The following is a 23462-nucleotide window of genomic DNA, read 5'->3' on the forward strand; positions in this document are numbered from 1 at the left end:
GCGGCGCCGCATCGCGCCGAGCTCGGGTCCGCGCAGTTCGGGTCCGTCGAGCAGCATTTCCACCCCGTCACGTTCGCCCCAAGGCAATTTCTTATCGCCGTCTTGAGCGCATCTTTGTCCGCGAACGGTGCGGCGAGTGCGCCCGGGACGCACGCAACAATAAGCACCGAAAAAAGAACCATCCAGATTTTCATTTTTGGGGTTTGCGATATGCCCCCGCGACGCGCGACCAAACAGATCGACGCCGGATCTCCGCCGTCCGTGCGAGTTAGACACTAGGATTCGAGGAGCTGGTTCAAGACCGTGCCTTCTCTGCGCACACCGATTTTCAGCCGATTCCGTGCGGTTTGACCGACCGGCCCTGTCGCGCTGCGTGCCGATGGGTCCCGTTTTATGCCAGGAAAGGAAACGCGACGCGCGACCAAACAGATCGACGCCGGATCTCAGCCGTCCGTGCGAGGTAGACGCTAGGATTCGAGGAGCTGGTTCGAGACCGTGCCTTCTCTGCGCACACCGATTTTCAGCCGATTCCGTGCGGTTTGACCGACCGGCCCTGTCGCGCCCCAAGCAAGATGCGCGCGCGCGAAGTGACTCCGGAAAATCAGGAAATTAATGGAAAAAAATCTCGGCTTGTAGAAGGCCGCACACGCTCACGGGTCGCAGTCCACGTGCGCCCGGGCCGCAACAAACCAAACGAGCACACCTCCCACACGGAGACGGCAGGCGGCGCGTGATCAAACCGGTCGTTGGCGAGCGGGTGAGTTTTGAGGTGGAGGGGGGCGACCGCGAAAACATGGCAATCTTTACCCTCGGATCACGGTCGAGACAAAAGGAAAGGCACGCGAAAGGTCATTATCCCGCGCGGCAGGTCATGAGAACGTTCGAAAGGTCGCCATTTTTCAGGTCTACGGTTCTACGAAGGTAGTCTACTTGTAACGGTATCCCATCGATATCGTGGGATCTCGGTTTGTATATATATCCCTCATATGAGCCACGCACGCGGAAAAAGTCTCCGTCGTCACTTCCGAGCGCCGCTTCCGAGTGCTCGACGCGCCATGACCGCCGGCGCCGTCGCCGCCGCGGTCGTATCGGCGCCCGCGCGGTCCATCGGGACGCGTCGCTACGGGCGCCGGGGGGGAGCCACCCGTCACGCGCGCGCCTCCCTCTCGGACCCGGGTTTCGCGGCGGACGACGCGCGATGGGACGCCGCGTGGACCTCCGTGCGAGACGCGTCCACGCGCGTCGCGTTCATCGACGGCGACGCGCGACGCGCCCTGCGCGCGCGGCTGACCCGAACGAATCTCCGAGAAGCGCTCGCCGCGATTCCGGGGGAGGTGCACCTGCGCGCGGAGGTGCGCACGGGCGCGAGCGAGGCGCTCGCGGACGTTCGGGCCATGGACCTCCACGGCGGCCTGTTCGGACACGTCGACGCGGGCGCGACGGACGACGGCGTGAGGCGGGGCATCGAGACGCTGGAGCGCGACATCGCCGACGTGGTCCGATCGTTCGGGAAGACGTGCGGCGAGACGAGCGCGGTGGTCCAGGTGTCGCTGCTGCGCAAGACGCTGTGCTCCAAGTACCACGTGGACTGGGTGCCGCTGCGAGCGATGGTGACCTACTTCGGCGATGGGACGGAGGTGCTGTCGGCGGCCGCCAGCGACGCCATCACGCGCGCCAGGGCGCTCGGACCCTTCGCCGAGGATCTCGCCAAGTCTCTCGCGGCGGCGACGGCCGTGTCTAAATCGTGTAAGAGCGGGGAGTGCGACGTGGTGCTGATGAAGGGAGAGCGATGGCCCGGGAACGCGGGGCGAGCGATCGTGCACAGATCCCCGGACGTGGACGGGGACGCGGGGGAGTGGCGGCTGTGCGTGCGGGTGGACGCGCCGCGGTGGGTGAACCCGGCGACGAACGAGTAAAAGCGGTTTAGCGGTTTATTAGCGTTTTTTCTTTCAGTCGAGTATCTCGATGGTGTCCCCACTCGCCCCCGTGACGACGTCCCCGCCGTCGACTCCCTCGTCCCCCCTCCCTTTTTCGTCCGTCGCGTCGTCCTTCTCCGTCCTCGCCCTCTTCTCCCCTCCGACGCTTCCCCCGCCGGCTCCCGCGTCGACGAGGTCCCACCGCCACACCGTGCCCTCGTCGCACGCCGCGATGACGATTCGCCCATCCGCGGTCATCGCCGTCTGTCGCACCGCCTTGACGCAGCGCTTGTGCGCCAACGTGGCGCTCGCGGTGGTGTGTGCGGTGTGCCCGCCCCCCCCGCCGCCCATCCTCCACACGAACACCTCTCCGGCGGTGTTGCCGCAGCACATGTGCGTCGCGTCGGGCGCCAGCGCGAACCGCATGAACCAGATGTCGCACTTGCGCAAGGGAAAGTCCTGGACCTTTCGGAACCCCGACCCGGTGACCAGATCCCCGACCCCGCCGAGTCGCGGCTGGAACAGCGTGACGACGTTCTCCACGCTCTTGCTCAGCACGAGGTCGCCGAACCACCGCACGCAGTCCACGTAGTTGCCGTGCACCTTGTGCGAGCTGAACGTCGGCGTCTGCACGTGCGCCGTGGGAAACGCAATGTTCGCGGTTTTCTCGCCCCCACCGGGCGGTGACTCACCGGGCGGTGAGTCACCACTCGCCGTGGAACCCTTTCTCCACCCGTCGCTCCTTCGCACCAGCCCGGGGTACCCCCGCGTGCTCCACACCTTGATCTGGTTATCCATCGCGCCCGACACGAACACGACGTCGCCGGCTGAGTCGTCCGGAACATGTCCGACACCATTCTGTCCGACACCGTTCCGTCCCCCGGACGATCCCCCACCCGACGAGTCACCGCCCGGTGCGTCGTCGTAAGGGTCCACCCCGGGCTTGAAGTCCACGGAGAGGACCTCGTTCCTGTGCCCAAACTCGCCCGCGAAGACGGCGACGCACGCGCCCGAGTCGAGATTCCACAGCCTGCAGCTCTCGTCCTTGCTGGCGGTGAGCAGGAGGTGCGGGCGGAGCGGGTGGGCCTTGACGTCGTTGACGCCGCCGCCGTGGCCGCGGAGGTTGACCTTGACGACGCGGGAGACGCAGTCGATGACGCGGACGACGCCCTTGTACCCGCCGGCGACGGCGAGCATGGGGCGGCCCGATCTTTCCGGCACGGCGCTCGCGCACCAGCAGCACGCGAAGTAGTCCTCCTCGTCGTCCTCGTCGACGTAGCACTGCATGAGCTTCACGCCGCCGTCGGGGGTGAGCCGGTACACGTACGCCCTGGGGCCCGCCGTGGTGGCGAGCTTGTCGGCGTGCGCGAGGTGGACGGTGTTGAGGGCGCAGCAGTAGACGTGATCGGCGGGATCCTGCCGGACGACGCAGGAGAGCTTGTACCGCCCCTCGTTGTAGCGCATGCCCATCTTCTCGAGCTCGTTCTTGCGCCTGCGCCAGTGCTTCAGCTTGCGACGGCTGTACATGGCGAACGCTCTTCGTCCCAACCGCCGAACCCGCGCCTCCCTCTGTGTGGCGATGGCGGGGGCGAATTGAACCACTCGGATCTCATCCGTGTATCGAGGAGGAGACGAACGAGGAGCGAGGAGGTCGAGGCGAGGGGGCGCTTCGAGACGATGCGCGAGCGGGCTCCGGCGCGCGCGTCCGGTGAATATCTCGAGGCGCGTCATCGATCTAGTGACGTATTTGGTCGCAAAAACAACGCGGGCTACCGGACGGTCGTCCCTCCTCCGCGTCCGTCGCGGCGCCCTCATCACTCGCCAATCATTGCGCCTTCCACAGCAGGATGGCGAACTGCCCCCCGAAGAAGAGGTAGAGCAGGTGTTTCACCTCCGCGGTGATCTCCGAGGAGTAGTACTGCCCCACCACCACGTTCCACGGCGCGCCGAACTTCTTGTCCATGCTCTCCTTGATGAGCTGCGACGCGCGCTCCAGGTCGGTCGAGCCGTACTTCTCCACCGCCCCCGTGCAAATCTCCACAGCCTCGTTCCTCATCTCGCTCTCCATGTCGCAGTGCTTGATCAGGGGGTAGGACGCCATCTTGATGTAAGCGTCCTTGTCCGCGGGCTCCTCCACGGTCACGACGTCGGCCATGATCCTCCCCGAGCCTCGTTCCCCCCGAACGCTTCTCTCGCTCCGACCTCGCGTCGGTGCTGACTCTGTTTACCTAATTTGGGTACGCCTTTGTGACTATTTACCCGCCCTGGACGGACGCGCGCCTCGTTCGGGGTCGCGGCGGGGCGTCGGGGTTACCGCGGAAGGTGTTCCGATGACGATTCGGTCGCGGTGCCGTCGCCGCGCCGATCGCACTGCGTCCTTTGGGGACGGACCGGCGATGGACCAAAAGCAGAGCCCAAACGGGAGAAAAATACCCAAACCAAACGCTCACGCGCGCCGCGCGCCAGTCACAGCCAAAACGAAAAACGAGCCTCTCCCCCTCAATCACATCGCACCTCCCCGGCGCGGCGAGGGATGCGGCCGCACCCCGAAGGGGTGCTGCCCGTCGGCAATGCCTACCTGTTACCTCCCGAGGAGGCTGTCGCGTCGGCCAGAGCCAAACGCGACGGGCTCGGCGCGTTCGCGTCGCTCGACGATGCGCTCATCCTGCGCGTGCTCGCCGGCGGCGACGACGACGACGACGAAGGCGTCGGCCCCGACGCGTTGGCGTGCCTGGCGTGTTGCAGCCGCGCCGCGCGGGCGTTCGCGTACCACGAGGACCTGTGGAAGGCGGCGACGCTGCGCGCGGTGGGCGGGGATTTTCGGTTCACCGGGGGCGCGTGGAGGCGCACGTACGCCCGGTGCGTCCGCGCGATGCCGACGGAGGCGTCGTCGACGGATGACGATGATTGCACCCGCGTCGGCGGCGGCGGTGCGGGGAGACGTCGCGACGCGCCCGTCGGCGGCGGCGACCGATCGAAAACCCTCTTCTCGGACGCGCTCTACCTCCGCCACCTGGGCGCGCACCTCCCGCTGGATCCCGAGTGGCTCGCGGTCGACTCGATACCGCGCGTCGACGCGCGAGACACGAACCCCGCGCGTTTCGCGCGAGACTTTGAGAGCGTCAACCGCCCGGTCATCGTCTCGGGGCTGTGCGCGGATTGGCCCGCGACGAGGGGCGAATGGACCCGCGACCGGCTCCTGGCGACGCACGGCGACGTTGAGTTCACCGTGGGCGGGTACCAGATGCGTTTGCGCGACTTTTACGCCTACGGCGACGACGCGAGCGACGACCTGCCGCTGTACCTCTTCGACAAAAAGTTTTGCGAAAAGGCGCCCTCGCTCGCCGCCGGGTATTCCCCGCCAAACATCTTCGCCGACGATCTCTTCGCCCTCCTCGGCGAACACGACAGGCCGGATCACAGGTGGCTCATCGTCGGGTGCGAACGGAGCGGCAGCGGGTTTCACAAGGATCCAAACGCGACGAGCGCGTGGAACGCGGTTGTGACCGGGAGAAAAAAATGGATCCTCTTCGCGCCCGACGCCACCCCGCCCGGCGTGCACCCCAGCGCGGACGGCAGCGCGGTGGTGCAACCGGTGACGCTCGTGGAGTGGTACATGAACTTTTACCGGCACGTGTACGAGACGGACGAGGACGACGAGAGCGAGACGGACGAGGACGACGGGGACGAGGAGGACGAGGACGAGGAGAAGGATTCGGAGGTGAACCGTTCGTCCGTTCGTCGTCGTCGTCGTCGTCGTCGTCGTCGCGCGAACGCCGGCACGTCCAGCGACGCGCCCCCTCGCGTGATGGAGGGGATATGCGGCCCAGGGGACGTGCTCTTCGTGCCCTCCGGTTGGTGGCACATGGCGCTCAACCTCGAGGAATGCGTGGCGGTTACCCAAAACTTTTGCTCGCCGAGGACTTTACCGAGGGTGCTTCGGTTCCTGCGAGACGCCGGCGAGTGCGCCGAGCTCGTGTCCGGCACGTGTCGCACCAGGCGCGGGAGTTTGTACGAGCGTTTCGTGGCGGTCCTCGCGGAGAAACGGCCGGAGGAGCTGGCGGCGGCGGAGAGGTACCTCGCGCTGGGAACGAGGGCGCCCGCAAGGTACGGCGGCGCCGGTGAAGCCGCAACCGATGAAAGTTTCAAGTCCACGGATCGATCCTCGAACGGCGCGATTGAGCACCACATCGGACGCGACGAGAAACGGAGACGGGGGGATCCGGGCGCCGCGAACGGTGCGGCGGGGTTCGACGTTGTTCGACGTTGTTCGACGCTGTCGGACGCGTTCAGGTCCGGCGAGGGTGGCAGCTTCTCGTTCAACTTTTAGCCAACTTTTAAAGAGACTGTACTAGCTAGCTAGAGACTCCAGAGACGCGGCCTGACAATGAGACCGATTACCACTCCCGGGGTTCAGCCCCGACGTCGCACGTCACCGACACGAGCCTCCCGTCGTTCGTCTCCGTCGTCCTGAACCTCACCCACGGCATCGCCTGTTCGCACACCGCCATCGCGGTTCTCGCGTGGAGCGAGATTGGATTTCGCGCCAGCACCTCACCGCCGCCGCCGAGCGCCAGGAACACGACGAGCTGATCGAGCATGCAGTCGTCGACGGCGGCGCCGGAGACGATGACGTCGGCGAGCTCCTTCGCCACCGCGCTCGCCACGTCACGCAGCGTCTCGCCGCTCCGAACGTCCCACGCGCGACTCGCCCCGAAGTGAACGGGCGGTGACTCACCGGGCGATGACTCACCGGGCGGTGCGTCGTCCGAACCGTCGCCTCGCCCCGACGTTCCATCGGAAACGCGGAGGAGCGTCGCGGTCATCGTCACGCTCCCGCCCGGTTCGTGTCGCCCGGATGTACACGCGTCAACCGTCGATTGGTCCACGTCACCCGTCGTGAACGTGGAGTCGTCCGACGCGACGCTCGCGACGCCGATTTTGCAAACCTCGTTCGCGACGTCGCACGCGTCGACGAGGTCTTCGCGCGTGACGGTTCGTGTTCCGCCCCCGCTCCCCGGGCCCCCCGCCGCTCGCGTCACGACCGCCCACGTCTCCCTCCCTGCCCGCGTCCCCCCGTGCCGGTTCGTGTTCCGAGTCAACCGCACCGGCGGGCGCGAGCCGGAATCTGAACCGTCGGCACCGTCTGAACCGTCGGCGTCTGAACCGTCGCGGCGAACGACGTTGACGCGAACCGTCCCGCCCCCCCGCGGGTAGAACCCCCGGGTCAACACCTCGAACGTCACGTCCGCGTCGCACGCGAAGCCGCGACGGTTCGCGTTCCCGGAGACGACCGGCCACAGCGCGTGTTGGACGTAGTCCATCGTCGGCGCGAACGGGACGTCCGTGCCCCCGCTCAGCGTCAGCGAGACGGTCCGCGCGGTGCTCGGGGTGCCGACTTTTCGTCCCCGTCCCCGTCCCCGTCCCCGTCCTCCGTCGTTTGTCCTGACGAGCCACGGCATCGCCGCCTGCAGCACCAGCGCGACTGATCCCGCGGTGCCCACGTCCGCGGCGATTTCGAGGCGATCGTCGGACGCGTGGTACTTTAAGCTTCGAACGTGCCTCGCGTCGAGGGGTTTCGAGGCGCGCGTGACGTCGAGTCGGTCGGGTTCGTCGACGACCCCGCGCGTGAACTCGTGGGTGAACTCGACGCATCCCCTCCTCAGGACGCCGCCGTCCCTCGTTCCCCGCGCGTGCGCCCCCGAAGGACCGCCCCCGGCTCTGAGCGTGCCGTCGCACAACGCCGCCAGGAGCTCGACGCCCGCGAGGTGCTGCGCCGCGAGGCCCGGGTTCGGGCGTCCCGCGCGCACGTTGGTCACCGTCGTCGTCCTCCGGTTCACCGCGGAGCACGCCATCGCCACTCGGACGACCTGCCCGCCGCCCTCCAGCTGCGAGCCTTCGATGCACACGGGAACGTCCGACATTGGCACCGCCCCGCCTCGCCCCGCCCCTCAAACTCGACACCGGTGCGGCGGGTTCGCGGCGCGGTCGGCGTCCATTACCGAACCGGCGATTAGCTCCCTCCGCTCGCGCGCGTGTCCAACGACGAGCCGGTGGATCGTGGCGCCCTCGTGCGCGGTACCTCGCTCGTAAAAGTGATGAAATGTCGCCTTCGCTTCGTCTCGGAAAAATAGAAAATTGCGACCGGCGGGGGCGACCTCGCGCTCACTCGGCGTCGCCGCGCGTCGCTCGAGGCGTCTTCGAAGCCCCCCCGAGACTTGACGCGATGGCGACGTGTGCGGTGATGCGCCGGCTCGTCCTCGCCGCGGCGCCGCGCGGCGGGTCGCGGGGCGGTGGCCGGGACGGCACATCGGGGAGGACGCCGGGGCGCGGCGGAAGCGGCGGCGGCGGTGGTCGTTCCTCCAGAACGGGCGGACGGGGTGGACGCGGCTCCGGGCGCGGCGTCGCGCGGCCCGACCGGCCGGGACCACCGTCTCGCCGCGAGGGCGCCGTTGGCTACGGCCGCGGGCCGTCCGGCGGCGCGAGGGGACGCGGCGACGCGAGTCGTCATCGGGGCGCGACGCCGTCCATTCGGGGCGCCAACAATCCCAGGCCCAACGCCGTCGACGAGCGGGGCGCGTGCGACACGATGGCGAACGCGTCGATGTCCCTCGAGCTCGGCCACCCGCGGTGCCCCATGTGCGCGCAGGAGTTCGCGTCCGGGGGCACGAGGGCCAGGCACCTCGCGCTGTGCTGCCCGGATCTCATCGACCCGGTGGGATGGGCGTCGGGTGACGGCGAAGTCGTCCGCCGGTGCGCGGCGCTGCGGCACCCGAAGGCGTCGTTCCGGTGGGCCGTGCTCTCCAGACGCTTCGGCTGGAGCGACAACGACGGGGACGGGGACGGGGACGGGGACGAAAAGTCGGCACCCGGGATGACCGCCGTCGCCGTCGCCAAATCCCTTCGCGTCGATCTGGCCACGGTGACCAAACTCGTCCGACACGAGATCCGCGACGTCCCACTCCAACCCGATCCGTCCCCGCTCCACGTGGTGTACGAGGACGAGTGGCTGATGGCGGTGTCCAAACCGGCGGGGGTGATGACGTACCCGGCGCACAGGCTCCGGGGCGAATCCGTGGTGTCGCGAGCGGTGCACCACCTCTCCGTCTCCGCCGCGAGGCGTCGAGGGCGTCTCCCCTATAGTTCGGAAGACCTTCCAGAAGAATCGGGAGTCGGCACCCCCGTCGGCACCCCCGGGGGCTCGTTCGCGGGTGCGTGGACGTCGTCGCAGGTGGAGCCCATCGCGGTGCACCGGCTGGACCTGGAGACGTCCGGGGTTTTACTCCTGGCGAAGGACAAGCGCGTGGCGTCCGAGTTGCAGGCGAAGTTTGAGGCTAGGGGGGTGCGAAAGACGTACCTGGCGGTGTGCGCGGTGCTGGAGGACGCGGAGGCGCACAAGGCGACGGCGACGCGCCGCGTGGACTTCGAAGCCGACGTGGACACCGACGTGGACTCTGATGCTGACATGGATGCTGACGTGTATGCTGATACGGACGGCGACGAGCTCGGCGTGTTCGACGAGTCGGACCTCGACGACGACGACGACGATGACGCGTACGAGGACCCGGACGACGAGCTGGACGAGCTGGACGAGCCCGGCGTCGTGCGCGTGGTCAACGCGGCGATCGGCGACCCCGAGCCCGGCACCCGAAGATCCGCCGCCGCCGACGACGGCGGCCGGTGCGTACGAGCCGTCACGCCCGACGGCAAACCCGCGCGGACCGAGTACCAGTGCCTGAGCTCGCGGCTCGGGGTGCCCACGCAGGTGACGATGCCCGACGGGGTGACGAGAAGGACGGTGGTGGGGACGGCGCTGGTGCTGGCCAGGCCGTTGACGGGGCGGACGCACCAGGTGAGATTGCACCTGGCGCACGCGGGTTTTCCAATCGTGGGCGACGGCTTGTACGGCGTCGATTACGCGTCGGTGGCGGCGTCCATCGGCGCGTTTCGTCTGTCTGGAGGGGGAATAACCAGGGAGGAGCGCGAGGCGGCCGCACGTCGAAGGCTCCTCTTCGCGTCCTCGTCCCCATCCTCAAGTTCAGCCGTCTCGCCGAGGGACGATGCGTCAGCGGGTGGTGAGTCACCGGGCAGTGAGTCACCGGACGACGTACCTTCCCCGTGCGCGCGGCTCGCGCTGCACGCCTGGAACGTCGACGTGCTCCACCCGAGGGCGCTCGTCCCGCTGCGGCTGTGCGTGGACATGCCGAGGGACATGACCGATTTAGCTCGCGCGCTTGGGTTGGCTACGAGCTCGGTGACGCTGGGGCCGGCGGCGTCGGCGGCGGCGCGGGCGGCGGGCGGGGCGCCGGCGAGGCACGCGCTGCGGAGGGAGCGGCGGAGGGAGGCGGCGAAGGGGCGGGTGCGGCGGATGGTGGCCAGGAAGGCGGGGCGCGACGCGGATGAGCGAGCGGGGGAGTAGACCGCCCGTGTAACTTTTCGACTGCACGGCGGGGTGAAAATTTATCGTCAGGTGTCATCAGCGGTTTGAATAATTTGAACACAGAACGCGGGACGCGCTGGGAGCTTCGTCGATCTCGGCGGGCGATGGCGAGCATCGCGCTCCTCTCCGCCGCGTTCGCGGGCGCCAAGATCCAGGACATCGTGCGCGGCGTCATCCACGACAGGCGCGCGCGCGGGAGGGGCGCCGATGGTGCTACCGTGGCGGGGGCTGATTTTCCCTCGGGTGACTCGGCGGCGGACGCCGCGCCGGCCGCGCCCCTCTCCCCGCCCAGGCCCGCGCTCACCAAGCTGACGCGCAAGTCCATCGGATCGCCCAACGCCGCGGCGACGAAACAGAGCGTCGAGGAGGAGGTCGTCGTGTGCTCCGTCTGCCATCAGGGAGTCGGCACGCCGTCCTCCCCGGTCACCCCGCTCAATCATCATCGCGGCCCGCCGTCCACCCCCGGCTCGAACACCACCACCGTCAACTCCCACAGCGGCTTCCGCGGCGTCCCCGCGCCGAAGCCCGACCCGTACGCCCCCAAACCCAGGGATCGGTACCTCAAATGGGACGACTACTTCATGTCCGTCGCGTTCCTCAGCGCGCAGCGAAGCAAGGATCCCAACAAGCAGGTGGGTGCCGTCATCGTCGGCCCGGACCGGGTGATCATGGGCGTGGGATACAACGGATTCCCGCGCGGGTGCAGCGACAGCGACCTGCCGTGGGCCAAGAAGAGCACGAACGGGAACCCGATGGAGACCAAGTACGCGTACGTGTGCCACGCCGAGATGAACGCCATCATGAACAAGAACAGCCAATCGCTGCACGGCGCGACGGTGTACGTCACAATGTACCCGTGCAACGAGTGCGCCAAGCTCATCATACAGAGCGGGATACGCGAGGTGGTGTACTTCGAGGGGAAGCTACCGATGGCGAGGGGGGGGGAACGGAAAGTGGTGTGTGGGGACGGAGCACGATCGGAGACGGTTGGTGGGGACGATCCGAAGATGGCGACCTCGAATGGCGGAAACGGTCCGACGTGGAAGGATTGGGTCGACGGCGACCTCGACGACGAGGATCCCGACGGAAACGGTTCGAGCTACGAGCCCCCGGGAGAGGTATCCGCGGATGGCGGCGTCGGGGAGTCGCCGGACGTCTCGCTGGACGCGTCGTCCGAGGACCTCGGCTCGCCCGTCGGCATCGAGGGTTCGAGGGTATTTCCGCTTCGAGAGCTGCGTTTTAAGCATACCCCGGAGAAGAGGACGCCGACGGTTGACGGAAAGTCGTCGGCGCGTCCGTCGAGCGAGTCGACGCCGACGAAGGGCGGGATGCAGAACGATCCGACGTACGCTGCGGCGGAGAAGCTGTTCGAGCTGGCGGGGGTGAAGATTCGGCAGCACACTCCAAACGCCGTCGTAGACGTCACCTATCACTAATTAGCGATGACAACTTCCAGTGAATATGAGTAATACGTGTAACTTGATGCTGCTTACAAGAATGTCTGTTGCTATGTGCACAACTCTGGTGTTGACTCGGCGCCGGGGTGTCGGCGCGTGGGTTCGGCGTCGGGTTCGAACGCGAAACAAACGCGCTCAATCCCTGTTCTCGATCTGGGACTTGGCGGCGGAGATCTCCTCCACGGCCTCCCACTCCACCGCGCAATCTTCGCCGGTGCACGCCCTGGCCGACTCGAGGGCCGCCTCGAGCGCCGCCTCGAGCTGCTTGAGCCTCTCGGAGGACACGGTCACCTTCTTGGCGGACTGGGAGGCGGATTCGAGCGCGCGGAGGGTCTCGACGTCGACGTTGGCAGCCTCCTTGGCCTTCATCAGCGCCGCCTGGGTCTCCTTGATGAAGTTCATGTCCGCCTCGGAGATGGGCACGGGCTCGAGCTCGGCGGGCGCGGGCTTCTTGTCGGAGGCGGCCTGGGAGAGCTCCTCGACCTCGTCCCACATGGCGGCGCACTCACCCACGCACTCCTCGGCGATCTGTTCGGCGAAAGGGACGAACGAGCGGGGACGACGCGGTCAGAAAAACATTCGATCGACCCGCGAGCCTCGCGCGGGCGGTGACGACGCGTGCGTTCAGATAACGGGAATCTCGGGGCGTCGCGCGGGCGCGCGGCGAGGGCGCGCGACGCCGATCATCCGTGCGACGCGCGCTCCATCGAACATCGACGCTCGGACGCGCGTTCGTATCGCGGCGGGTGGGATGCGGAGCGCGAAAACCGGCGACGCGCGACGCGATCGAGGCGACGCCGACGCGAGCGCCGAACCCTCGAGGCATCGGTAACAAAATCTCTGCAGCGGCGCGGGGGAGTCTCGGGGCGCAGCGTACCTTGAGGGCATCCTCGAGACGCTCGGAGACGTCGCCGGAGGAGGCGCGGACCACGACGGAGCGAGCCTTGACGGGCTGCGCGGAGGAAGGGGACGGTTCGGTGAGTCCACGCGCGCGGCGGGCGGGGAGGGATCACGGCGCCGATTCGGGGGCTCTCGCAGCCGTCCGGTCGAGGTGAAAAAAGGGGCCGCGGAGGCTCACCTTCGCGGCGACGGCGGAGCGAGCGACGCGCGCCTTGGAGGCGGAGACGCGCGCGACGGGCGCGACAACGCGGAGGGCGGACATGGTGGCGGCCATTTTGATGTTAAGTGTGGCGGACTAACGCGATCTGTGCGTCAGGCTGTGGGTGGCCCACGGCGTACGATTAACGCAACCGCGAACCCTCACCGGCCTCTGGTTGGATGGGGATTTTCAGATAAGCCTCCATCCAGCTCACACCGTTTCTGTTGTGTGTCACATCTCTCGCCGGGTTTTGAGGCGGAGGTGCACCCGGGATTTGGACAGGGAAAAACGGGCGATGGACTCGGGCATTTGACGAGTTATTTTCGATGAAAAAAAATCACACGTGCCGTGGCCGTGTCTCCGCTAAATAAACTCTCTCTGAAAAAACCACTCTCCACCCTCTTCTCCCTCTCCACCTACCTCTCCCATCAGCACATCGCCTTGACGCCCTCCACGAGGTCCGCGGCGCGCTTCACCATCGCCCGCTCCATCTCCGTCGCGTACGGCACCGGCGCGTCCTCCATGCACAGCCTGGACACCGGCGCGTCGAGCTCGTCAAACATCGTCTCGGCAACCAAGGCGGACATGGTGGCGCCCACGCCGCCGGAGCGCGTGGACTCGTCGAGGATGCACAGCTTGTGCGTGCGCTGCAGGGACGCACGGATGGTGTCGGCGTCGAAGGGCTTGAGGCAGGTGAGCTCGACGAGGTCGCAGTCGTAGCCCTCCGCGTTGAGCTGATCAATGGCGTCCTCAGCCTCCTTGGTGCCGTGGAGGTAGGTGAGGACGGTGACGGCTTTGCCGGCGTCGATGGCCGCCTGGGACGCGTGCCTGTGCACGGTCGCCTTGTGCAGGGGGAGGAAGTTGTCCACCTGGCACGGGCCGCGGGTTTTCATGAGCTTCACCGGGAGTAAGAGGACGCCGGGGCTGTTATCGCGGATCATGGACTTGGCCAGACCGTACGCCTCGTGGGGCTTGGACGCGGTGCAAATCTTGAGACCCGGGATGCCCATGATGTACGCGTGGAACGGCTGGGAGTGCTCGGCGCCGAGGGACTGGTTCGGGGCGGTGCCGCCGGCGCCGATGATGGTCATCGGCATCTCGAACTGGCCGCCGGTGGTGGCGAAGGTGTTGCCCGCGGAGGACAGCTCCGCGATGCCGTAGATGCCAAAGTTGGCGTTCATGAGCTCGACGATGGGGCGGTAGCCGTTCATGGCCTCGCCGAGCGCCTTGCCGATGAAGTGGCCCTCGTCGATGATCTCGTCCGCGGCGCGTAGGGTGCCGAACGCCTGCTGGGTGTTCGCCGGCACGTTGTAGGAGGAGCCTGCCTGAAGGTCCTCCGCGTGCGCCGTCGTGGTGGGATCCCTGAGCATCTCCTCGAGGATGGCGAGGTTGACGGCGTCGCCGATGGAGATGCCAGCCTCGCTGCCGGCCATCGCGCGGAGGGCCTCGATGCGCGCCTTGAGCGCCGTGAGCGTCGCCTCGGGCACGATCCTCTTGGTGATCTCCTCCGCCGCGGCGAGACCCATGACGGGCTCGCGCTTGGAGTAGTCAACCGAGCCGGTGGGATCCGGGTACTCGAGCTGCGCCGCGAGGTCCTTCGGCGGCGGCGGCGACGCGTTGGCGAACTCGAGCGCCTTGCGTACCTCCTCCCTGGCCTTGGCGGTGCACGCGGCGAGGTCGACGCGGGCGGCGTCCGCGGATTCCTCGAAGATCTTGATCGGGTCGCACGCCGCCCGCGCCCATCGCTTCTCGTCCTTGCGGTTGCGCTCGTGCTCGGGATCCGCGGGGGAGTGGCCGTTGAACCTGAACGTGTGCACCTGGAGGATGGCGGGACCCTTGGTGCGAACGTGCTGGATGGCGGCGCGGCCGATGCGCATGGTGTCCTGGACGTTTTGGCCGTCGGCGAGGACGCCGGGGATGCCGTAGTGCTTACCCTGGTTGAAAACCTCCTGGTTGGTGGCGACGTCCTTGGTGAAGGTGTTGATGGCGCGGCCGTTGTCGATGACGACGAAGAGGATGGGGAGGTTCTCCTTGGCGGCGGCGTTGAGGCACTCGGCCATCCGCCCGTTCTGCGCGCCGCCCTCGCCCACGAACACCACCGCGATGCGATCCTCCGCCTCCCCCGTGCCCAGGTGCTTGTCCAGCGCGATGGACCGCGCGGCGCCCACGGCGTACGGCAGCTGCTCGGCGACGAGCGCCCACCCGCCCTGGAAGTTGGTCTCCATGTCGTAGATGTGCATGCTCCCGCCCGTGCCGCGGCACGTGCCGCCGTCGCGGCCGAACAGCTCCGCCATGACGGCGCCCGCGTCGACGCCGCACGCGAGCGCGTGGCAGTGATCGCGGTAGTACGAGTGCTTCAAGTCCGTCTTGCGGATGGCGTTGCCGAGTAAGGCCGGGATGGACTCCTGGCCGTTGTCGAGGTGCATGAAGCCGCGGATCTTGCCCGCCATGTACGCCTGGTTGCACTCGTTCTCGAAGTCGCGGCAGAGCTGCATCATGGTGTACGCCTCGGAGATCTCCTCGTCGGAGAGGGCGCCGGCCTCGGCGATCTCGGCGTCGGACATGCCGAACTCGGACTTGAGCACCGGCTGGGCCTCCTCCCACGGGGTGAGGATGCGGAGGCGCTCGAGGTTGGGCGGGGCCTCGATCGTCTTGGTCTTGGTGGTGGAGGCGCGGCGAATCACGGAGGAGCGGGACTGCTTCTTGGCGTTGTTAGTGCGCCTGTGGAGGTTGGAGCCCGCCCTGACGGCGGGCATCGCGGCGGATGCCGTGGCGGACATCTGCTCGATGTGACTGAGGACCTGCGCGGATCGATCGGGCGGGCATCGCGTCGGTCAGCGGATGCGTGGCACGGCGGGGAGGCGACCGATCGGCGCGCGCGGAAAAATTCACGGAAAAAGAGCGTCCAGGGCCTCACAAACGAGGGGTCGCGCGGGGAGATCGGAAGGCGCGCGCGTGGACGCCTCGAGGGCGGCGCACGCGCCGCGGTGGACGGCGGATCGATCGGGGGCGAGGGGAAGGATGTCGAGGGACGGCGCTCACCTCGGGTACGAACGGCTGCGTCCGTGAAAGTGGCACGCGAGGCGCGGGGGGCGGGGCGCCATTTTCGCGAAGCAGAGCCCCGGCCGGCGAAACAGAGGCTGAGAAAACCTGCAGAAATTCTCAGCCAATCGGAACGCGGGATTTGTGGGCTTTTATCCAACCGACGCAGCAAAAAAAACAGAGGATTCACATCTAACTGTTTGCCCATTCACGGGATAAATAAATAGCGAAATACGCGCATCCGGACGAGCCGCCTAACTCGTGACGTGTTAAACGAGAGAACGCAGTTTTAGTTTTAGCGTCGCCAAAAATTGCCAATAAACTCAACTGCGCCGACGCCGCGCCCCCCGCTTGAACGACCTCACGTCCTGAGCGACGCGAACGAGTTCGACTCGACGATCCCCCAGCACACCCACATCCACCACGCCGGAAACGCGATCCAGATCCCGTTGGCGACGCACACCACAGCCACGTACGCCCCGGACGTGCCCCTGTAATACCCCTGTAATACGTAGTTGCCAAAGTACAGCAAAGTGCCGTAGAGCATCTGCCAGTTGAACGTCATCCCGAGGGCGCCGATGAACCTCGGGGAGAGGGTGCCGAGCCCGTGCGGGAGCGCGTCCCACGTGGCGAACCACGAGAGCAGCAGCGTGGGCGCGACGGTGACCACGCCGTTGCCGCTGTCGATCCAAAACCCGAAGGATTTCTGATCGCTGTAGCTCGGGTCCAGCAGCGAGTAGGTGCTCCATATGACGCTCCAGTACTCGTACGACAGCGCCTGACGTAGGGTGATGTTCTCGAACAGGCAAAGCGGCGACGGGAAGTTCCTGTCGCCCACCTGCTTCTTGAACCTCAGGTACACCCGCCTGACCTTCGCCCGATGGATGAAGAGCGCGTTCTCCCACAGGCAGATGAGGAGGTTGACGGCGTTGAACAGCGTCAGCGCGCAGTGGGTGACGCTCACCACGCCGTGGATCTCCCTGTGGTGCCACACGAAGGGTAGCCACGCGGCACACACGAAAGCGCAGGTGTAAAAAAAAGCGAGCATGGCGTCGCGCGCGCGCGCCCGCCGCACTGGCCGGGGCTCCGAGTTTCGGGCGCAACGAACACCTGGTGCCCACCTCCCGTCACCACCCGACCGAGACTTGGCTGTCTTGTCACGGGGACGATTGGAAGCCGGCCGGTCGAATTTCACCGTCGATTGCTTTCGGGCGTTTGGGCGCTTGAAAGGGAGACGAATCGGTCGGTTCCCCTCGCTTCACCGCGAAATGACGTGGCCCGACGGTTCAAGCCGTTTTCCGAGAATATCTGCGGAACTATCTACACGAAGCGCCCCCGCGCCTCCCCACACGCGCGACGCGCACGCGTCTGCGGCGCCGCGGTACTGACTTCCGCGCGATCGCCCCCCGCGCGAACGAACACGCCGCACGCCGCCTCTCGCGACCCGCGAACCCCGCCACCCCGCGGCGCGCGCGCTCCACCGCCCGCGGCTCGCCCTCGCCCCGTCGTCGTCGTCGCCCGGGGAATCCGGTGTTAGCCTTTCAAGATCGCGCTCAACGACGACCCGTTCGCCGCGATGGCGGGCGCTTTCCCTCCCGGGTCGCTCGTCGACCCCATGTCCCACGACGACGACTACGGCGGCGCCACCGTCGCGACGATCACGTTCGACGACCACGGCGCGTTCGGCGTCGAACTCAAGGCGTCCCAAGGCCGCGCCGGTTGGAAAACCTCGGGGCTGGATACGTTACTGGCGCCCTCGGCCATCCCCGCCCACGGCGCGCCCTTCGACGCGACGGCGCCGGCGGTGCCCCTCGCGGACGCCCACGACATCGTCCCCGAGCGGTATCGAATCCGCGACGTCACGCACCACGCCCTCGACGACCTCGAACTCTTCCACCGCGCCGTCGACGGCGACGACGACACCTGGGACGTCCTCCTCGGCGCCTTCGAGGAGCACTGCCTGGAGCGAGGACACCGCGCGAATGCGAATGCCGATCTCCTCGACGCCCGTCGCGACGACGCCGCCGCGGACGACCATCACCCGGACCCCGCGGACCCGACACCCCCACGACGACCGAGGGCGTCCACGTCCAAGAGCACCTCGGGGGATGAACGCGTCCGGAGGCCCGAGGAGGCTGAGGGTACCACAGGACAAATGCTCTCCGTCGATCGACGATGCTCCGACGACGACGGGTCCAACGGCTCGACCAATCGCACCACCGTTCGCCAATCGCCGTCGCACGCGGATCTCGACGAGGCGGTCCGCAGGTGGTCCGTCGGGGAAGGCGACGGCGACGGTGGCAACCGCGGAAGCCGCGACGGCGGGGGCTGGTACGAGAGTCTCCACCCCGCCGCCGACGCCGACCACCAAACGTACCGTAATACGTTTACGTGCGCCTTCGACGACGACGCCTATCCCTTCGCGTGCGCGACCGACCCATCGACGCACCAAGCGACGCGTCGCATCGCCCACGCACCTCTCGAGCACGACGACGACGACGACGACGACGCGAGCCCGCCCCGGCTGATCGCGACCGCCGGAACTAGCGCGGCGGGGCACGCGTCGCACGTGCTCCGGTCGCTCATCTTCGGCAAAGGCGAGCTCCGGCGCGGGAAAACCAAAACCGCGGATAGGAGCAAAAAGGTCCGGAGAAAGCCGGCGGGGTGCGGACGCGCCAAGCGGACGCGAAGCGGGTTTTCGGCGAAGGACGCGGCGAATGACGACGTGAATGGCGTCGGCGTCGGCGTCGCTCGGGGACGTCTCGCGGACGGCGACGACGACGACGACGCGAATGAGGAGGAGGAGGACGCGGCGGGGACGTTCGCCGCGAGAAATCCGACGCGATGGGTCGCGAGCGAATCCGCCGCCGCCACGTCGGACGCGGTCGACGCTGACGTGTCAGCCGCGATCCACGCCGCCACGCAGTCCGGGGCTAAGTCAGGGACGATCGCGGCGATGACGCGCGCGCTGAGCTCGCTCAGGAACGGCATCGCGGATGAGCTCGTCACCCTCTCGCACACGGAGGTGCGCGTCTCCCGAAACTTTCCAATTTTCTCCTCTTCTCTTTGCCTTCTTCTTCTTCGTTCGTCGGCTGACCCCGCGCGCCCTTTACCCACCCATCATCTTAACAGGCGAGGACGGTGAGCGCGGCGATGGCCGCGGACGCCCGCGCCGGCCGCGTCAACCACCGCGGCCTCCTCTTCGACGACGCGGACACCGCACACTCTTCGGGTCTCTCCGAACCCGGACGATCGATCGAACTCTTCGTCGGGAACTCTTCCTCCGCCGTCGCGCTCCGCTTCCGCGAGTGCCGCTTCCGCATCCTCCGTCAGTTCAACCGCGACGCGATGCGGTGCCTCGTCGCGCACTGCGGCGTCGACGCCGCTCGCGAGTGGGACACCGGCGACGTCGTCGACCCCAGAGTGTTCAACGATTCGGAAGGTTCCGTCCTCGAGCGCCCCCCTCGCGCGCCGCTTCGGTTGGACCAAAACTTCCTCCCTCCCGATCATCAGGGCGCCGGCGAGGAGACCACCGCCGATCGACTGTGCCGGACACACTCGCAGACGCTCACGCAGCTCGCGAGGGACGCGCCGGCATCGCTCAAGGCGTCGTCCGGCCTTCTCGCTCGCAAGCAACTCCTCCTCGGCGGAAGCGACCTCGGCCGGGAACTCCGAGCGGAGTCGTCGAGCCCGCGCCGGACGAAGAAGAAGGTCGCCGGATCGAATCCCACGCAACGCTCGCGCGCCAACCTCACCGCGCGGAAGCAGCACAGCGGCGAGGCCACCGAGGTGCTCGAGCGCTGGTTCTGGGACAACTTTTACCCCACGGAGCAGCGGCCGAAGCCCGTGCCGACGCGGGAGGAGAAGCGAGCGCTCGCCACCGCCACCGGACTTTCGGAGAGGCAGGTTGCGGATTGGTTCGTCAACGCGCGCGCGCGGAAGTGGAAGCCCCGGATGGAGCAGATCATGAGGGAGGTTTGCGGCGAGGTCGGGGAGGAGGGCGTGGAGGGCGGCGCGTGATGGGATCGCTGCGGACGCCGCGATGTACATAGTCTACACCACCTATTTTTATGATGACTTATTATTTTTTCCAGCGAGGACACGACGCTCGTAAAGGCTGATCTGGTTCTCGGCGCGCCTCACCTCGTCAGTGTCGGGCACGCGCGCGTCCGACCTCGCGGGTTGGGATGGCGGGGGAGAAGCCGGGGTTCGAGTGGAACGTCCCGGAGGATCGTGACGCGGACGCGGCGGCGAGAGCCGCGCGGATGGACCCCCCCGCGCCGCGCCCGCCCGAGACTGTGATTCACGAGGGCGAAGATGCCGCTCGGGTAATCTACGGCGAGGTGTGCGCCATCTGCCGCGACGACGTCACGCGCCGCGGTCGCATCGACGCGTGCGACCACCTCTTCTGTCTCCCGTGCATCAAGCGATGGGCCAAGATCGAGACCAAGTGCCCGCTGTGCAAGGCGCGCTTCTCGTTCATCCAACCCGAGGATCTGGTCCCTCCGGATCCGGAGTCGAGGCCCTCCACGCGCGGCGCCCGGGCGGGCGGCCCCCAAAAGGAGCTCAAGCGCATATACCTCCCGCACAGGGACCAGATATACGAGGGCGACGGCGAGTTACCCGACGGGATGGACATCGAGGAGGTCCTGTGCGGGCGGTGCGGCGACGGCGGCGACGAGGACAAGCTCATGCTCTGCGACGGGTGCGACCAGGGATACCACTGCTACTGCGTCGGCCTGGACTCCGTGCCGATGGACGAGTGGCGCTGCGCCATCTGCGCCGTCGAGGACGAGGATGACGACGACGGGAACGTCACGACGGATCATCTTCATGAAACGGCTGAAGACGAATCGACGCGAAGGGACGAGGCCATGGCTCGTTCGTTGCAGAGAGCCGAGGACGCGGCGGCGGCGCGAGCGGAACGGGACGAGCTCGTCGCCGCCGCGAGGGAACGGGCGGCGATGCTTCGTAACGCACGGCGTAACGCACGACGGGGGGGGCGTGACGGCGAGACAGTCGTCCGCGTGCGCACGGTGGGAGCCCATCGCAGGGCGCGCGAGCGACGCGAGGAGGACGAGGAGGACGAGGAGGACGAGGAGGGTTCGCCGGCGTGGGCGAGCGCTATTCGACCCGCGCGGGGATCGAACCCACGACCGCGTAGACCGCCGCCGGCCGTGCCGTACCGTCCCCCCGGCGAGGACGCTAGGCGCCGGACGCAGATCGCGCGCGTCGCGGAGCTTCGGCGGCTGTGGGAGCGGTACAGGACGGGCGCAATCGCGTTCGACGGCGGCGACGGTACGGAAGCCCCGAACGCATCGAACGACGTAACGCACGGCGTAACGCACGACGTTTACCCACCCGACGACGCGCGACGCCCTTTCGAGACGGGGGTGGACGATTGGGAGCTCGCGCGAGCCGCGACGGGGCTCCGAGATGGCGCCGATACCGTCCAAACGTTTGAACCGGCGTCGACTCTGACTGCGACCATCGGTGCGGGGGAACCGAGGAGGGAGCTCAAGCGACCGGCGTCGAGGAGGGAGCGAGGCGCGCCCGTCCCGGCCGTCGGCGCGGGTGTCGCGGGTGTCGCGGGTGCCCGTCCTTCCCCGCCTCCGCCTCCGACGCGTCCGTCGATTCCCTCTTCGGAGTGGGTGAACCCGCCGCCGCCGCCGGACTCGGTGACTCATCGCCCGGTGACTCATCGCCCGGTTCGACGAAGAGTAACGGACGTAAAAGTAACGGCCGCGAGCGGCGGTCGGCTTCCGCCGGGCATCTCGTTCTCGCCGCCCCGCCCACCCGCGTCGACGCGAACGAAACGCGGCGGATGGTCCGACGATTCCGACGACGAGGAACCGTCGGTACGAAAACGGCTCGAGGGTTCGATTCCCGCCGGCGTCGAATTCCACAAAAAATCGCTCCCCCCCCGGCTCCCCAGGCACGAGGTCCCCGCCACGTCCTTCGTTCCCCCCGGGGTGGTGAAGCACACCGAGCTATTGTCGGGGAGCGACCCGGCGGATGCGAAAAGACGAGAGCGAGAGACGGAGTCTGCGGCGATGAATTTCGGCGCAATGGATAAGAAGCGGGTGGCGGCTCGCGCCAGGCACTTCCTCCGCCCGGCTTGGACCTCGGGTAAAGTCAGAGGCAAGGACACGTTCAAGGAGTACGCGAAACGCGCGACGCAGGCGGGGTTCGCGGCGGCGTGCGCGTTGGCGATCAAGACGAGATCGCGGCTGGCGGGGGCGTCGGAGGATGAGGTGCTGGCGGGGGCGGAGGCTCGCGCGCGAGAGATGAGCGCCGCGGTGGACAGGGCGGTGCGCGCGGCGCTTCGCAAGTTGGGGGTGGAGACGACAGAGGACGACGGGTGACTGGCTCGAGGGGTGGAGTAGCTCGATCAGGTTAGAGGTTGCAACGAGTGAAGTTCAACTTACGAGAGAAAACGACGGTTCGGTGTCATTGAACGGTGTACGCTACACTCGGAGCGTCGCGCTCGGGCTTGATGCCGCGACAATATCCGCGATGTACACTTACTTTACAGTTTGACTGCCGTCGAATGAACACGGCGAATATTCACTGTAAATGTAAGTGAGTGATGGATCGCGGCATCAGGCCTGAGCTCGACTCTCGCACCCGCCGCCGGCGGTGGGCCTCGTGAGCCAAACCTCGCTCTTGCTTCCTCATCCGAAGCGACGACAGCTGACGCGCCCGATGAGAAAGCAAGAGCGAGAGGTGAACGGTTTCCGTGGATCCGAGCATTTATGATGCATCACACGAGGTCCACAGCCTGCGGCGGGCGTTTCGCGTGCCTCGACCACTTCTTAGGTCCTGTTCGAGCTCATGTCCCCTTTGGTTCCCGGCGCCGACCACACGTCCCAGTCGTAGTTCTCCTGAAGCTCCCTCTGCCTGTCCTCCTCTCGCTTCAGCTCGAGGAACTCCAGCGAGGGCTTGGGGTGGTCCTTACCCCCCTCCAGCTCGTAGAAGTCCTTCACCTTGGGGATGTGCTCCGGGACGATGACTTTGCCGCGGTAGCCGGTGTCCGCGCCGAGCTTCTCGAGCATCTCGATGGCATCCGGGTCTCGGGTGTTCCACGCCCACACCCACGCGCTGTCGCCCGCGTTGTTGGTGGCGTTGATCTTGGCGCCTTTCGTGACGAGCATCTCGATGCCCTGGCACCAGCCCTCGTACGCGGCGAAGTGCAGCGGGGTGTTTCCCGCGCCCTCCACCTCGTTGACGTCCTGGCCATCCGCGAGGAGCTTGAGACAGAGTTCCATGTCTCGGTTCATGACGGCGTGGTGAAGTTTCATCGGTCCGACGAGGCCGCGGCCGCGCATGCTGCCGCCGCCGTCGGGCTTGACGCCGACGCATCCGTACCTCTCCGGGAACGGGCCCTCCACGCGGGTGTACCACGGGTTGCGCTCGACCATCGGCGCTGCGCTCGGTGCGGGTGGGTGCGGCCTGCGCGCGATGTTCGAGACGCGACATGGGGGAGATCTCGTTCAGTCGAATGAATC

At 67.3% G+C, this 23462-nt stretch overlaps 13 protein-coding genes across 14 annotated transcripts; 6 read left to right on the forward strand and 7 right to left on the reverse strand.

The window, feature by feature from the left end:
* Positions 1-915: 915 nt before the first annotated feature.
* MICPUN_53852 (hypothetical protein) lies at positions 916-1916 on the forward strand (the record flags this gene model as incomplete). The annotated part of the gene is made up of 1 exon (XM_002508547.1): positions 916-1916. The coding sequence occupies exon 1, from the start codon at positions 987-989 to the stop codon at positions 1914-1916; it is 930 nt and encodes a 309-aa protein (XP_002508593.1). The 5' UTR covers positions 916-986.
* Positions 1917-1922: 6 nt separating this feature from the next.
* On the reverse strand, positions 1923-3647 carry MICPUN_62144 (the record flags this gene model as incomplete). 2 transcript variants are annotated; one of them, XM_002508828.1, is made up of 2 exons in its annotated part: positions 1950-2743; positions 2825-3380. In XM_002508828.1, the coding sequence occupies 2 exons, from the start codon at positions 3378-3380 to the stop codon at positions 1950-1952; spliced, it is 1350 nt and encodes a 449-aa protein (XP_002508874.1). The 2 variants fall into 2 exon arrangements, with proteins under 2 accessions (XP_002508873.1, XP_002508874.1); XM_002508827.1 differs by having other exon boundaries at positions 1923-3647.
* A 94-nt stretch (positions 3648-3741) lies between these two features.
* On the reverse strand, positions 3742-4017 carry MICPUN_85371 (predicted protein; the record flags this gene model as incomplete). Its single annotated transcript, XM_002508829.1, has 1 exon — positions 3742-4017. One exon carries the CDS (start codon positions 4015-4017, stop codon positions 3742-3744), a length of 276 nt encoding a protein of 91 aa, XP_002508875.1.
* A 432-nt stretch (positions 4018-4449) lies between these two features.
* On the forward strand, positions 4450-6246 carry MICPUN_62146 (JmjN/JmjC protein; the record flags this gene model as incomplete). The annotated part of the gene is made up of 1 exon (XM_002508548.1): positions 4450-6246. The coding sequence occupies one exon, from the start codon at positions 4450-4452 to the stop codon at positions 6244-6246; it is 1797 nt and encodes a 598-aa protein (XP_002508594.1).
* On the reverse strand, positions 6233-7840 carry MICPUN_53854 (RNA-3'-phosphate cyclase; the record flags this gene model as incomplete). Its single annotated transcript, XM_002508830.1, has 1 exon — positions 6233-7840. One exon carries the CDS (start codon positions 7838-7840, stop codon positions 6314-6316), a length of 1527 nt encoding a protein of 508 aa, XP_002508876.1. The 3' UTR covers positions 6233-6313.
* A 302-nt stretch (positions 7841-8142) lies between these two features.
* On the forward strand, positions 8143-10335 carry MICPUN_62148 (rRNA/tRNA pseudouridine synthase; the record flags this gene model as incomplete). The annotated part of the gene is made up of 1 exon (XM_002508549.1): positions 8143-10335. The coding sequence occupies one exon, from the start codon at positions 8143-8145 to the stop codon at positions 10333-10335; it is 2193 nt and encodes a 730-aa protein (XP_002508595.1).
* A 125-nt stretch (positions 10336-10460) lies between these two features.
* On the forward strand, positions 10461-11792 carry MICPUN_112737 (ytidine and deoxycytidylated deaminase zinc-binding protein; the record flags this gene model as incomplete). Its single annotated transcript, XM_002508550.1, has 1 exon — positions 10461-11792. One exon carries the CDS (start codon positions 10461-10463, stop codon positions 11790-11792), a length of 1332 nt encoding a protein of 443 aa, XP_002508596.1.
* Positions 11793-11819: 27 nt separating this feature from the next.
* On the reverse strand, positions 11820-13023 carry MICPUN_109083 (hypothetical protein). The gene is made up of 3 exons (XM_002508831.1): positions 12892-13023; positions 12691-12765; positions 11820-12341 (listed from the first exon to the last, which is right to left on the reverse strand). The coding sequence occupies exons 1-3, from the start codon at positions 12973-12975 to the stop codon at positions 11949-11951; spliced, it is 552 nt and encodes a 183-aa protein (XP_002508877.1). The 5' UTR covers positions 12976-13023; the 3' UTR covers positions 11820-11948.
* A 195-nt stretch (positions 13024-13218) lies between these two features.
* MICPUN_106188 (pyruvate dehydrogenase) lies at positions 13219-15668 on the reverse strand (the record flags this gene model as incomplete). The annotated part of the gene is made up of 1 exon (XM_002508832.1): positions 13219-15668. One exon carries the CDS (start codon positions 15666-15668, stop codon positions 13341-13343), a length of 2328 nt encoding a protein of 775 aa, XP_002508878.1. The 3' UTR covers positions 13219-13340.
* Positions 15669-16241: 573 nt separating this feature from the next.
* On the reverse strand, positions 16242-17002 carry MICPUN_62152 (hypothetical protein; the record flags this gene model as incomplete). Its single annotated transcript, XM_002508833.1, has 1 exon — positions 16242-17002. One exon carries the CDS (start codon positions 17000-17002, stop codon positions 16316-16318), a length of 687 nt encoding a protein of 228 aa, XP_002508879.1. The 3' UTR covers positions 16242-16315.
* A 528-nt stretch (positions 17003-17530) lies between these two features.
* Positions 17531-19974, forward strand: MICPUN_62153 (predicted protein; the record flags this gene model as incomplete). The annotated part of the gene is made up of 2 exons (XM_002508551.1): positions 17531-18979; positions 19087-19974. 2 exons carry the CDS (start codon positions 17531-17533, stop codon positions 19972-19974), a joined length of 2337 nt encoding a protein of 778 aa, XP_002508597.1.
* A 167-nt stretch (positions 19975-20141) lies between these two features.
* On the forward strand, positions 20142-22319 carry MICPUN_62154 (hypothetical protein; the record flags this gene model as incomplete). Its single annotated transcript, XM_002508552.1, has 1 exon — positions 20142-22319. The coding sequence occupies one exon, from the start codon at positions 20142-20144 to the stop codon at positions 22317-22319; it is 2178 nt and encodes a 725-aa protein (XP_002508598.1).
* Positions 22320-22769: 450 nt separating this feature from the next.
* Positions 22770-23375, reverse strand: MICPUN_62155 (predicted protein; the record flags this gene model as incomplete). Its single annotated transcript, XM_002508834.1, has 1 exon — positions 22770-23375. The coding sequence occupies one exon, from the start codon at positions 23373-23375 to the stop codon at positions 22770-22772; it is 606 nt and encodes a 201-aa protein (XP_002508880.1).
* Positions 23376-23462: the final 87 nt, after the last annotated feature.

Source organism: Micromonas commoda, chromosome 10 (assembly GCF_000090985.2).
Source record: "Micromonas commoda chromosome 10, complete sequence".
NCBI classification, from domain to species: domain Eukaryota; kingdom Viridiplantae; phylum Chlorophyta; class Mamiellophyceae; order Mamiellales; family Mamiellaceae; genus Micromonas; species Micromonas commoda.

Excerpts from the sequence above, each read along its gene's own strand:
- MICPUN_109083 (XM_002508831.1), bottom strand. The coding sequence starts at position 12,975 with ATGTCCGCCCTCCGCGTTGTCGCGCCCGTCGCGCGCGTCTCCGCCTCC. Across the intron at positions 12,766-12,891 it reads GCTCCGCCGTCGCCGCGAAG|CCCGTCAAGGCTCGCTCCGT; the intron begins GTGAGCCTCCGC and ends TCCTCCGCGCAG. Across the intron at positions 12,342-12,690 it reads GTCTCGAGGATGCCCTCAAG|ATCGCCGAGGAGTGCGTGGG; the intron begins GTACGCTGCGCC and ends TTCGCCGAACAG.